The 13,804-nt window shown below is 39.7% G+C and overlaps 1 protein-coding gene across 1 annotated transcript in view; it reads right to left on the bottom strand.

The window, feature by feature from the left end:
• Positions 1-13,804, bottom strand: part of CYTH3 (cytohesin 3) — a 93,217-nt gene that overhangs the window by 56,221 nt on the left and 23,192 nt on the right. The window contains exons 2-4 of the mRNA XM_060260495.1: positions 4,548-4,630; positions 4,148-4,212; positions 2,633-2,699 (exon numbers count right to left, since the gene is read on the bottom strand). Coding sequence (XP_060116478.1) covers positions 2,633-2,699; positions 4,148-4,212; positions 4,548-4,630 — 215 coding nt within the window. The remainder of the gene's footprint in view (positions 1-2,632; positions 2,700-4,147; positions 4,213-4,547; positions 4,631-13,804) is intronic.

The following is a 13,804-nucleotide window of genomic DNA, read 5'->3' as shown; positions in this document are numbered from 1 at the left end:
GCCTGCTCTTCCTCTGATAAAAAGCCACTGGAGTGCTCCTCAGACGTCATCGTGCACTCAAACGGTGTTGTTTCTTCTCGGCTCCAGCAAAGAGAGGAAGAGAGATGAAAGGCAGAGGAAGGAAAAAGAATGTTAGGGGAGAAAGAAAGGTTGAAAGATTAGATAAGAAAGGAAGGAATAAATTGGATTTGAAATTAAGTTTGAAAAGGAGGCAAAGCCTAAACTTTTCTTGCTACTACTCCCTAAGAGGAAGGAAAGAAACTGAAAGGGGAGGGTCATTCCAAGGTGCCAAAAGGAAGGAGAAAAAAATATTTCCTGCCTCTCTAGAGGAATACTGGAATAACCCAATCACACGTCCTCCGTCTCCGTCACTTTCTGGAAATCCAGATGCTGCACAAAAAGAAGCTATCTTTCTCGGAAACCAAGTAAAAAAGAACTATGGGGTGTGGGAGGAGGAGAGAGTCCTGGTGCATTTAAGATTTTAGAGCAGAAAGAAAGATCATATGGATCACATAGAGCAGGGGTCCCCAACCCCCGGTCTAAGGCCTGTTAGCAACTGGGCTGTGAGTTGTATAATTATTTCATTACATATTGCAATGTAGAAATAGAAATCCCACCCCCCCAGATATTGGATTTATATCCTGCCTTCCACTCCAAATTTTAGAGTCTCAGAGCGGCTCACAATCTGCTTTACCTTCCTCTCCCACGACAGACACCCTGTGAGGTGGATGGGACTGAGAGAGCTCTCCCTAGAAGATCCCCTTTCAAGGACAACTCTGTGAAAGCTATGACTGACCCAAGGCCATTCCAGCAGCTGCAAGTGGAGGAGCAGGAAATCAAACCCAGTTCTCCCAGATAAGAGTCTGCACACTTAACCACGAAACCAAACTAATAGAAATAAAGTGCACAATTGTATCATCCCAAAACCATTGCCCCCCCCCCCCCTCCCAATCCCTGGAAAAATTGTCTTCCACAAAACCGGTCCCTGATGCCAAAAAGGTTGGGGACTGCTGATATAGAGAGCTAAATAATAAGAAGAATGTTTTCCTGAGCAAGCAGAATGCTCCGACATTGTGTTTCAGGCCCAATGAGGATACAGTCCTTAATACTGTTATTAAAGATGGACCATATGAACAACAAACATCTTTACTGGCTATGTTCCTCTCATGACACACAACAGGACGTACACACAGAGTAAAAAACTCACACAACCCAAGAAAGACCTTCTTATGTGGTGCCACACAAACACTAAAGGCACTCGCTGCTGCTGTGTATTATGCTTTATGCTAGTGGACCTTTATGCCCTGCCCCCTTAAGAACAAAAACACACACAAGGATCTATTTTGCTGCTCTTTTAAGAGGAAAAAGCAGGATTTAAATCAGGGATTTCAAACTCATTTCTTTGGAGGGCCAGATCTGACACAAATGGGACTTTGTAGGGCTGGCCATGTGTGTCATAAATGTAATGTCAGGCAGCGGATATATAAACTTTATAAAGGACACAGACAAACACAATTAAAGATATTATTTTTAACTTAAAATACAAACATGCTTAAAACACTTGCAATATTTTGCTTAAAATGGAAAGGTAGGGGAATAGTGGGATTTGGCAACGCAATTTTTAAAATAAAATATCAAGAAAAAGCACAAGGATCACAGTTGAAACTAAAAATATAAAATGCTCTGAGCCTGGGTAAACAATGAAATGGCATTGCAAGTATCCCCCCCTCCCCAGGGTCTACTCAGATTGGCACTTGCTCTCCTGTATATGATCCCCCTCTGGCTGTAGGTTCCCAGGTTCCCAGCAGCGGCAGCTCTCCACCTTGTTCCTCTTCACTCGCCAAATGAATCCATCATAAATTTCTCAAAGCGTCTGTCGACTATGCTTGCTGCGCATTTCGAAGAACCGCCCATGGGCAGTTCAAACTTTTTCAAGAGTAAAGAGGAATAAGGTGGAGAGCTGCCGCTGCTGCCCCACCGCTTCCTTTGAACGGACTTTCACTTCTCCGATGCTCTTTTGAGCCTTTCTTTCCTCTTTGTAAGGGTTGCTATTATTGGACTTATTTGGACTGAGTTTGCTCACTTGGAGCTGTGCTCCATTTGTTTGTCTGCACTTGTGATATCATATTTTGTAAATATAAACTTATACATGATTTAAGTGTTATCCGGGCCACGCGGTGTGTATTTGTATACTTTTGTGCTGCCTGCAAAGACAAGGCAGAAAAGGAACTAAAAGAGAAGGGAACTTTGTCAGTCTTGGAGCTTCTAGAGGTGAGGACAGGAGGTGAGAGAAAAGAGCCCCAGAGGCCTGATTTCTGGCCCACAGGCTGGACATTTGACACCCCTGATTTATATTATTGCTGCTTTTGCAGGACAAATGTTTGGGGATCACCCAACTGCAACTTTGCATGAAGTTATAGGTTAGTCAAGGTCAGTTTGCCGCATAGGTGTATTCTGAGCACAGCTTTGAATATAAGTGTTTGTAATACACACAGGCTCATTTCCATAAGGCACCATAGCTGGACAATTACACAGGACAGCTTCTAGACATGCTACATTCATAGCCTATGCCTGCCAACAATACAGGACTTCAGTAAGAAATTTAACGCCTTAAGTACACCAAGCAGCCTACCTTCTTAGGATCCATGTTGAACTTCTTTCTTCCCATAGCTACTTGCTTGTTTCTCTGTGTAGTTTTGCTGTTTTGTTTTTTTTAAGATGTGGAAGAGAAAAAACAGTTGCACAGAAACATCTGGTTACATTTTAGAAGACGACTGCAGATTTATACCCCGCCTTTCTCTCTGAATCAGAGACTCGGAGAAGAAGAAAAATTGCAGATTTATACCCCGCCCTTCTCTCTGAATCAAAGACTCAGAGCGGCTTACAATCTCCTATGTCTTCTCCCCCCACAACAGACACCCTGTGAGGTGGGTGGGGCTGAGAGGGCTCCCACAGCAGCTGCCCTTTCAAGGACAACCTCTGCCAGAGCTATGGCTAACCCAAGGCCATTTCAGCAGGTGCAAGTGGAGGAGTGGGGAATCAAACCCGGTTCTCCCAGATAAGAGTCCACACACTTAACCACTACACCAAATATTTCACAACAAAAAATATTTCATTGTAAATGTAATTTACATGGTATAACTTACAGCTCTTTACAGGGATAACAACCCAAATTTGATCTTACTTAAAGGCAGTTATAAATAGCATTTTAAAAATACCACAATTATGTCCCTCAGAACAGGGACTGCTAAATCTGTTTAGTTTAACTGGATTATTTCAATCCAAGTCAATCTGATAGCACTGCTCTGGTAGGCAAAATAAGAATTCAGGGCTGCTCTTACACCAGCACAATGCCACTGCTTAGGGTGTTGCCATGACAAAGTAACCCCCAAAAAAGGACATCATGGTTGCTGCTTGATGAAGGAAACCTCCTAAGTTTCTCCAAGTACTTGCCCATTTCATAACACCTTACATTTTCAGGGATAAATCAGGTGTCTGGCTTTATTTTTGGCAAACATGTTTTATAATGAAGTTTTGAAACTATCTTTTAACATAGGACTAAACAATATGCACAATAAGATAATGGCCTCTCTTCACTGAAGTTAACTAGCTGGAGAATTTCTGGACAGGCGCAGTGCAAATTAATTCGGTCTCAGCATCCCATTCTGCTATGCAGTTAGCACGTGAAGGACCATGAGGCTGTCCTACATCAGTCATTGTGCTTCACCACAAACATTCAATCACTGAGTTGCCAGCTTGTTAATGTGTGCAGAAGCACTTTGCCTTCACTAAACAATAGATCAAACTACAGATTTATTCCTTATTAACAACGCAGTGGCTACAAATACTAAGATTCTTACAAGGGTTAGGATCTCAGTTGCAACTGTTAGGCTAATTTCCTCACAAGGTGTCCAGAAGCTAAAAGGAACAGGGAACTTCATCAGCCTTGGAGTTTCTAGCGGTGAGGACAGGAGGTGGGAGAAAAGAGCCCCCTGATTTCTGGCCCACAGGCTGGATATTTGACACCCCTGATTTATATTATTGCTGCTTTTGCAAGACAAATGTCTGGGGATCACCCAACTGCAACTTTGCATGAAGTTACAGGTTAGTTTCCCATGAAATATATACATAGCTAAAGTCAACTTACCACTCCTCTACGCTCGTCAAGTTATCGATTTCCGTCATAACTTCAGCTATTTCAAATTTTAACCTCTGCCAAAAGGAAGAAAAGAATGCAAGTCCATGTTCAAGCAGCTTTTCTGAAAAGATTCCTGTTTCCCACAATGATGAACATTCACTTCTTTTTTGCATTTAGCAATAGAATGTTCCCATCTTATGCAACTCCTTGTAACAGTATTGCTTTACTGGAACACAATAAGGCCATAGTGTGAATGTAGCACTTTTTACACCTTATCCTAAAAGCATTTACTGCAAGGAGTTATCTTCAGGCTGTTCTATACAGTTTTAGGTATTATGCAGTTTTAGGTATGATGCTGATTTTATGGCAGCAAACTTCTTGAATTATAAGTAATCAAAAAAGTTATTACCTCGATATCATCAATTAATTCTTTTTTTCTCCGGCGAATATTCGACAGCTCTTCTCTCTCCTCCGAAGAAAGGTCATCAGGTACTGCAGGGAAAACAAACAAGACACATTCAAACAATTAAATATAATTGATTTAGATTCTGGTACTCTGTACTACCAATAAAGACCTACCAATAAAGCTACGCGGCTTGCACCTTAGGGACTGACCCTAGGGAGATCAGCTGTGAACAAGCTACAGAGGCAAAATTAACTAACAAATGCAATCCTTTCTCTTGGAGAGGCCTGAATAAGAATTTTACGGGAAGTCCTCTCACAATGAAAACTAAAATCGGACTTCCTGTTTGGCTGGAAGACAGTCTGCAGCTCCCTAACAGAGGGGGATTTTATTGTCACTGTTCAGGGTATTAAAGACCCCTGATAAGGTCTATGCTCATTAACCCTAGGCAAGGGTTAACCCAAGACGACTTATCTTCCTTTAATGCTGTTGATATCGAACTGGAGCAGTCAGGGAGCTGACTCCTTCATTTCTTGATGTCCGGCAATGGAATGTCAACCATCGTCTGCAGTGACTCTAAAGTGACTTCGGTCACTTAAGGCTGTTGGAATCCAAGCACGCTAGAAGGACTGATTTTAATTGCAAGAAAATAGCAGCCGGGGGAGTTGAGAACATCTAAAAGGTAGACTCATCATTCTTATCTTCACTCTGAGAGACTTTGAATATAGTTTAAACACTGAGTGGATTAATAACAGACGAAGGCAAAGCATAATTGAATGGAAAAAAAAACTTTTACCTTGTTAAGCTGAGCTCTGTGGCTTTGGATGTGAACAACAGCAAAAAAAAAAAAAAACCTTTCAAGATAAGAGTGAAAGTTGGCAATGGGAGGCTGGTGACGCAGAAGAAAGAAAAGAGAGTTGCCGTGTATATATGCCCATAAACTGCAGAACCTAGAATGAACTGAGCTGAGTGGGGGCACAGCAGGAAAAGAATTCAGCTTGGGAAAACTGAACGCCGTAAAAACAATTGCCTTCAAAGATATTTTGGAGAAAGGACATATTGTTGTGAATTTTTGTGGTTGCGGTTTCTTCATGCAGCTCAAAAAACTGCGAGATTAGACACGAGATCAGTCTAAGCTGTGACAGGAAGTGAAACTAAAAGGGGCTGGACAATAAATCAGAGCCTATAAGGACAACAAGAGCTGTGACATCCGACCTTTGAACTAGGAAGGAATTGAGTCCAAGACTCAGATCAAGAAAGACGAAGAGAGACCTCTCTAGGCTGGAACTGTACCATAGAGAAATAACGATTGCCATTTTAAAAGGGAGAAAAACTGTCAAAATTGTTAAAATTCAATATCTTTGCTCAGGAAGAAGGGAGAAAAACGAAACTAGTCTCATCTGAAAGAACTGGCTCTAAGCTATTGGATTGGATGCTAAATTTTATGTGGGGATTTTTTTAAGGTTTGGTGATTTTTTATATGTCAGTAGAAAGAACAACACGTGCAAGAGCCCAATCATTTGACAAGATGCAGGCTCAATTTGACGCTCTGGAGGCAAAAATGTTAAAAGCTATGGACAAATTGCATTTGGCAATAAAAAAAGATATTAAAAAAGAAGTTGGAGACCTTAAGAAGGAGATAGAGAATTTTAAGGAAGAGACTCAAAATAAAGTGAAAGAGGTAGAGATGAAAGTGGATACACAGGCCTCTGCCTTGCTAAAAATTCAAGAAAAGGTCATAATACACGACTGTAAGTTGCTGGAGTCACAAGTGTGTCTAAGAGGGGTACCTGAAAAAGAAGACACAGACTTAAAAGGCTATATGGTGGATATCATCACTGAGTACATAGAAGAAGACCCTGACAGATTTAAGAGTATGTTGGAGGGTGCCTACAGAGTCAACTCAGTTTATGCGAAAAATAAAGGTCTGCCAAGAGACATCGTCATAAGATTAAGATCAAAAGAAGTGGCAGAGAAAATTTTGAGGAAAGGGTACCAAAAAGCCTGGGCAATAGAAGGGAGCAGAGTTAAAATAATGAAAGAGCTACCAAGAGAAGTGATCAGCGATAGGAAAAAGTACAAGAAGCTAACCGATCAGTTGCGTGCAGAGGGCACAAGATATAGATGGATAATACCAGAGGGTCTTGGATTTGAACAAAATGGCAAAAGGATTACAATAAGAAGCGAACAAGAGATGCATAGCTTTTTTGAAGAAAATAAAGAACCAACATCATAATGGAGTACAAATTACTATCTTGGAATATAAATGGACTAAATTCACCACAGAAAAGAAGGAGAACATTTCATTGGATTAAAAAGCAAAAATGTAATATAATTTGTTTACAGGAAGTTCATATACAACGCAAGGACAGTAAATTTTTGTGGAATAGAAATTTGGGGTTGGAATTTTTTTCACTAGCAGAGCAAAAGAAAAGAGGGGTGGTTTTTTACATTAAAGAACAACTTGACCCAAAATTAATCTTTAAAGACAAAGAAGGAAGATACATTGCTGTTGAGGTGACGATAGAGGCGAAAAAAACGTTACTACTAGGACTCTATGCACCCAATGGAGCGAAAGACAAATTCTTTAAAGACATAAATAGACAAATGGACGAAGAGACTTATGACCAGGTATTGATGATGGGCGATTTTAATGGGACAATACAAAATAACCTTGACAGATCAAGTCCAAAGAAGAATGATAAAGAAGGGAAGCTGCCCAATTCTTTCTTTGAGTTGATTAAACAGGAAAATCTAGAAGACATTTGGAGAAAGTTCAACCCTGAGGTAAGAGACTATACATTTTTCTCAGCAAGGCATAATTCTTTTTCCAGAATTGACATGTTGTGGGGTTCCCAAGGCTTGGGCCTCATAACAAAAAAAATTGAGATTCTTCCAAAGGTTTGGGCGGACCATAATCCAATATGCTGGTCAACAAAATTGCAAAGAAAATCAAGAAGATGGAGAATTAATGAGGATTTACTACAAAATAAAGACACTGTATCATTCTTAGAAAAGGAGACTGCAGCATTCTTCCAAATAAATGAAACGGATTATATGGAATATCCAACAGTATGGGACACTTATAAAGCAGTAATGAGGGGTATATTAATTACATTGAATAATAAAGACAAAAGAGCAAGAGAAGAAAGGCTGTCAGCACTGCAAAATGAAATAGATAAAAAAGAAAAGGACTTAAAAAAAAGACCAGGGAAGAAAAAATTAATAAAAGAAATTACGATATTACAATCCCAAGTTAAACATTTGCTGAATAAAGAATTAGAATGGAATTTAAAAAATTTGAAACAGAAATCGTTTGAAAGTGCAAACAAACCTGGTAAATACCTGGCCTGGCAATTAAAAAAAAGGAAAGAAAATAAGACTATAAATAAAATCATGGCAAATGGGAAAACAGTAGTGGATCAAGAAGGAATTAAAAGAGAATTCTTTAAATACTATGCAAATTTATTCAAGGGTGTGAATGTAAGTAAAGAAAAAGTGGAAGAGTATCTACGAAACATTCAGGTGGCACCTTTGACGGAACATATGAAAAAGATATTAAATGACCCAATAGAGAAAATTGAAATAGAAGCAGCAATAAAAGCAATGCAAGAGGGTAAAGCTCCAGGGCCAGATGGATTTACGTCAAAATTTTACAAATCTCTCAAGGATGAATTAACACCCAAACTGTTGAAGTTGTTAAACACGATAAGAGAAGAAGGGAAAATCCCAAAGACCTGGAGGGAAGCTGTAATCTCTCTGATTCCTAAGGAAGATAAAGATAGCACAAACGTAAAAAATTATAGACCAATCTCATTGTTGAATAATGACTATAAGATCTATACAAGAATTTTAGCAGAGCGACTGAAACAATACCTGACCAACTTTATAAACAAAGACCAAGCGGGATTTCTTCCTAAAAGACAAATAAGGGACAATGTAAGAGCTGTTATTAATGTTGTGGAATACTATGAAAAGCACCCGGAAAAAGAAGTGGCCTTATTTTTTGTTGACGCAGAGAAAGCCTTCGACAACTTAAATTGGGACTTTATGTTTGCGGTAATGGAAAAAATTAATTTAGGGGAACAATTTATAAAAATGACAAGAGCAATATATACAGATCAGCATGCAAAATTGTGTATAAATGCAGACCTTACCAAAGAATTGAAAGTGAGTAAAGGAACAAGGCAAGGATGCCCGCTATCACCATTGTTGTTTATAATGACTCTTGAAATTTTGTTACAACAAATTCAAAAAGATGAAAAAATAGAAGGTCTAAAAATTAGAAGATTCTCTTATAAATATAAAGCTTTTGCAGATGATATAGTGTTCATAATGGAGAATCCGGTTCAAGTGTCACCACTGCTGTTAGCTAAGATAAAAGAATACGGAGAACTAGCAGGATTATACATAAATAAGGAGAAATCGAAATTCCTCTGTAAAAACATGCAACCAAATAAAACAAACGAACTACAAAAGGTGACAGGTTGTGAAGTCACAACCAAAGTTAGGTACCTTGGAATAGAGATAACAATGAAGAACATTGATTTATACAAAAACAATTATGAAAAACTGTGGTGTAAGATGGACAAAGATTTGATGAAATGGAATAAACTCAACTTGTCCTTACTGGGCAGGATAGCTGCAATCAAAATGAATATTTTGCCAAGGATAATGTATTTGTTTCAAACCATCCCGATTGTAAAAGAAGCAAAACAATTCAACAAATGGCAAAGGAAAATCTCTGATTTCATTTGGGCCGGAAAGAAACCAAGGATAAAGATGAAGATCTTAACGGATGCCAAAGAGAGAGGAGGTTTTCAACTTCTCGATCTAAGACTATACCACGATGCAGTTTGTTTGACATGGATAAAAGATTGGATAATGCTGTTAGATAAAAAACCTTTGTGGTTAGAAGCTCACGGAAATAGATTCGGCTGGCATGCATACATGTATTATGGGAAGAATAAAATGGATGGTTTTTTCTCTCACCACTATGTCAGAAATACATTACTAAATACTTGGATAAAATACAAGAAATACGGGGACGAGAGAAAACCATTATGGATAGTGCCAGCAGAAGTAATAAAAATAACAGCTGATTCTGAAGAAAAAAGAGAAATGTCATATAACCAACTGCTTAAGATTCAAGGAGACAAAATTGAATTAAAAACCTCAGAAGAGCTAAATAACAATTATGATTGGTTTCAAATGCAACAAATTAAAAGTTTGATGGAAAATGACATAAAATCAGAGGGGATTAGACGAGAACAAACAGAACTGGAAAGAGTCCTGTTAGGTGACAATGAAAAATTGATATCAAAAGTATATAAGTTATTATTGAAATGGTCTACAGAAGAAGAAGTAGTAAAGTCTCAAATGGTCAAATGGGCAATTAATGTGAATAGAGAAATACAAATGGAAACATGGGAGCACCTCTGGAAGAACTCAATGAAGATATCAACTTGTCAAAGCATTAAGGAGAACTGTTTTAAAATGATGTATAGGTGGTATATGACTCCGAAAAAATTGGCTAAGATAAGTAAGAAAATGTCGGATAGATGTTGGAAATGTAAAAAACATGAAGGTTCTTTCTTCCATATGTGGTGGACATGTGAAAGAGCGAAAGAATTCTGGAAGATGATACAACAAGAAATCACCAAAATTTTGGGCTATGATTTTAAGAAAATTGCAGAGACGTTTTTACTTGGATTACAATTAGAAAAATACCCAAAAGAAGACAGGACTTTAATTTGGTACCTGTTATCAGCTGCTAGGACTTTGTACGCGCAGCTTTGGAAGCAAGAAAAAATACCAGAGAAATGGGAATGGACCATGAAAGTTTTATCGTGGTGTGAAATGGACAAATTAACCAGAACACTAAGAGACTATGATTTAGAGATATTCAAAAGGGAGTGGAGAAAATTTAAAGGATATATGGAGAAAACTTGGAAAGTAAAGAAATATTGGACATTTTTTTAGTTGTAAGAATATATATACGGAACTTTGAGCAATCAGAAGTGCCTTTAGTATGGATTTGAACTTATAACCTCGGGGAAGTCAACATTGGAGGGAGGGGGGATGGAAATGTCATATGGGTTAATGTGAAAAAAAAAAAGAAAAAAATTAAGAAATAGATAAGCTTTGTAACCATATGCTACCAATAAATTGTTTAAAACAAAAAGAAAACTAAAATCATTCCCATATGATTATGAACTGTGTTTGTGACAGACCTAACCTAATTAAGATTGATGCTGTTCCATTTTGAGACTAGTGAAAAACACATTCTAAAAACCATTAAAACCAAGAAAAAAATGCACTATTAAAACCAAGTTAAAATATATACAGCATAATAAAATACACCTGTGAAATAACAACAATTAGAACACAGGGCAGGAAAAATGGATCACTTAGGGAGCACCAGATGAAACAAACATTCTTCACCCACTGGTGGAAGACAGCTACAAAAGAGAGCAAGTGAGTCTCACTGGAGAGAAATTCCACAGTTTTGGAACACCCCCCCCCTTAAAAATACAGTCCAAAAATAGGTTCTGGTGAACGTGAAATCATCCACATTACTTTACAGCTCTTTATTTGGTCAAAATGAGACTTTGTTCTAGTTGCTATTTGGCAGGCCTCGGATTCAGCAGTAGTTCACAGGAGTGCAGCTCCTGAACCTTTCTGAGGGTTCCCTCTCCTCCTCCCCACCTTGCCCATTGAATAATAGGTGCAGCTGCATAACAATCCTTGGATGAGCTCCACCACCTATTTTTCTGCAAAACGGCCCCTGCTATTTGGACCGTCATTTCCCCTTCATGGATTAACAGAGCAACCTGCATTGTTGTTGTCTGCTAGGAAGCATCACTTTAGTCAATTCCTGTTAATCAAGCTTCTCCTCAACTGAACTCGTCTCTTCTCAATTATTCCAACTCAGTATGATTACACACACAAAAAATGCGAATGTAACACACACGTACATCTGGGAACTCTAGTCCAATGGGGATTCATAAACAAGTCTTACATGGGTGTTTCAAGACCTACTGATACTTACTAGATCCACACTCAACATTTATGCTTATGATTCCTGTACCAATTCTACTGTACAGAGCTGTTCCCAATTTCATGCCTCTTGAATTTGAAAGCTCCTGCCACCATAACCTAAGTAGTCCAAAGCATCACACTTTTCATCTTTTACTGCACTCTATTTTTCTCCTAGGATTTTTACAGCACCGTTAATTTTTTTTTCAGTTAAAGAACACTCAGTCAGTCTGGTTGGTTTTTTTATTTCTACAAGTCAAATCCTATTGCACTGTTTATTGGATGTCCCACTTTATTGATTCTGTGTAATATGTCTTATGTTCCAGAGAAAAAGGCAGGCTATAAAAAACCTAAATAAACATCCAGCAGCCAGCTCTAGACATGTCAGAATCTACAAGGGTGTTTCAGAGGGTAGTGTCATGATCCTAGGCCTAGTGAGGCCTACAGGCTCTAGGGAGGCCTGTGTTAGAGTAGTACAGCGCCTACATTTCCCAGGATCCCTTCTGTCTCTGACTGGGTGGGCAGCAGTTATGGGAGGAATGGGACCTGGAAGAAAAGAATAAAAAGCCTAGCTACAGACAGGGGAAGTGTTCTCTCTGGCAAGGTTGCAGTCAGGAGGGTTCCTCACCCAAGGAGTGGTGAGTCTGTTGGCATTAGAGGAAGGGAACGTATAACTAGACGTGTTAGGGCTTTTATTTTGCTTTATACCACGTTGGAACAACATCCAACATGCAGCTTACTTTGAAAAGATCCTGGAACGACACCCTAGCACCCTAGACTCGAAGCTCCAGATCCTATCTCGCTGGGAGATCAGAATCACCATGAAGTAAAAAAGATTCTTGATGCTAAGCTGAAGCATGGCCTACTGGATACACTGGTTTCTGATAATGGATGGCCTTCACTTCAGGGGAGTTCCAGGACTTTTGTGCCCGGAACCTCATTAGGCATATCAGGTCAGCCGCCTTCTACCTGGCCACCAATGGCCAAGCTGAAATGATGATGCAGACAACTAAAGATTTGCTCTGAGCCCTTCCAGGGACAAACATTCTTCTAATTGTGGACTCCCACTCAAAATGGCTGGAGGTGCTTCCAGTGGTTTCCACCTCCTCTTGGGCTGCCATCAGTGGCCTCCGCTGGATTTTTGCCATGCATGGCCTACCGGACACACTGGTTTCTGATAATGAAATGGCCTTCACTTCAGGGGAGTTCCAGGACTTTTGTGCCCGGAACCTCATTAGGCATATCAGGTCAGCCCCCTTCCACCTGGCCACCAATGGCCAAGCTGAAATGATGGTGCGGATGACTAAAGAATCCCTCCGCTGCATCATCCACAGGGACTGCGAGGCCTGCCTTGCAGAGTTCTTATTGGCCCAGCATGCAATCCCCTCCACTGCCACAGGTCGCTGCCCGGGCGAGCACTTAATGGGTCAACAGCTATCCACCTTACTGGACTGGCTACATCCAGACCGAACCTTAGACCTGCAGGAGGTATCAGAGGTAGTTAGGGTGCCCTGCAAGTTAGATACAGATAGATACAGGTAGCACCGCCGGCCTCTACGTTCGCTGCCACCCAGACCGTGACCACTCCTCTACCCACTCCAGAGCTCAGGCAGTCCATGTGGAATCATCGCAAGCCAGCGTACCCCAGGGACTATGTCTGTAGGCTTGCGAACTTGGGGGGAAGGGATATATAGTGTATATATAGTTGGCCCTGTTGGCCCAGTTTTCAGTCTTTTGGAGGCAGCACTATACTATGCTGTATCTAATAAAAGAACTCTGATCACTATCACCTCACCTCATCATTGCGTGGAACCTACTATATTATACATTATAACTTTAATTTTTTTAAAAAATCCAATTCACAACAGCCTTCCTTAAATTGCAAACAAAGTTGTAAAGCTTTAGCTTACTTCAGGATAGAATTTGCAGAACAGTTCTGAAATGGAGGCACCGACTTCCTTTCCCTTGAATATTTTTGAACAGTGTCACTTTTCCCCACCTGTCCCTTTCTAAGTGAATTCTATACTTGACCACCATGAACCATGCACCCAGGAAAATACCCTAACAGCTGAATTCTGTATTATTCCCAGATGCACAGAGATCCTGAGATAAATTTACAAAGTGCAATAGCCAAGTAAGCAGTGGGAGAACTTTCCTTACATTTCAATCAATTTATTTCTCCGTTACATACTGTAAGTCACAGCTGCCTGCTTTTGTGCCCCATA

The sequence above is a fragment of the Heteronotia binoei genome, chromosome 20 (genome assembly GCF_032191835.1).
Source record: "Heteronotia binoei isolate CCM8104 ecotype False Entrance Well chromosome 20, APGP_CSIRO_Hbin_v1, whole genome shotgun sequence".
Lineage (NCBI taxonomy): Eukaryota > Metazoa > Chordata > Lepidosauria > Squamata > Gekkonidae > Heteronotia > Heteronotia binoei.
The sequence above is the reverse complement of the archived record's forward strand: the minus strand, read 5'-3'. Positions and strand labels throughout refer to the sequence as shown.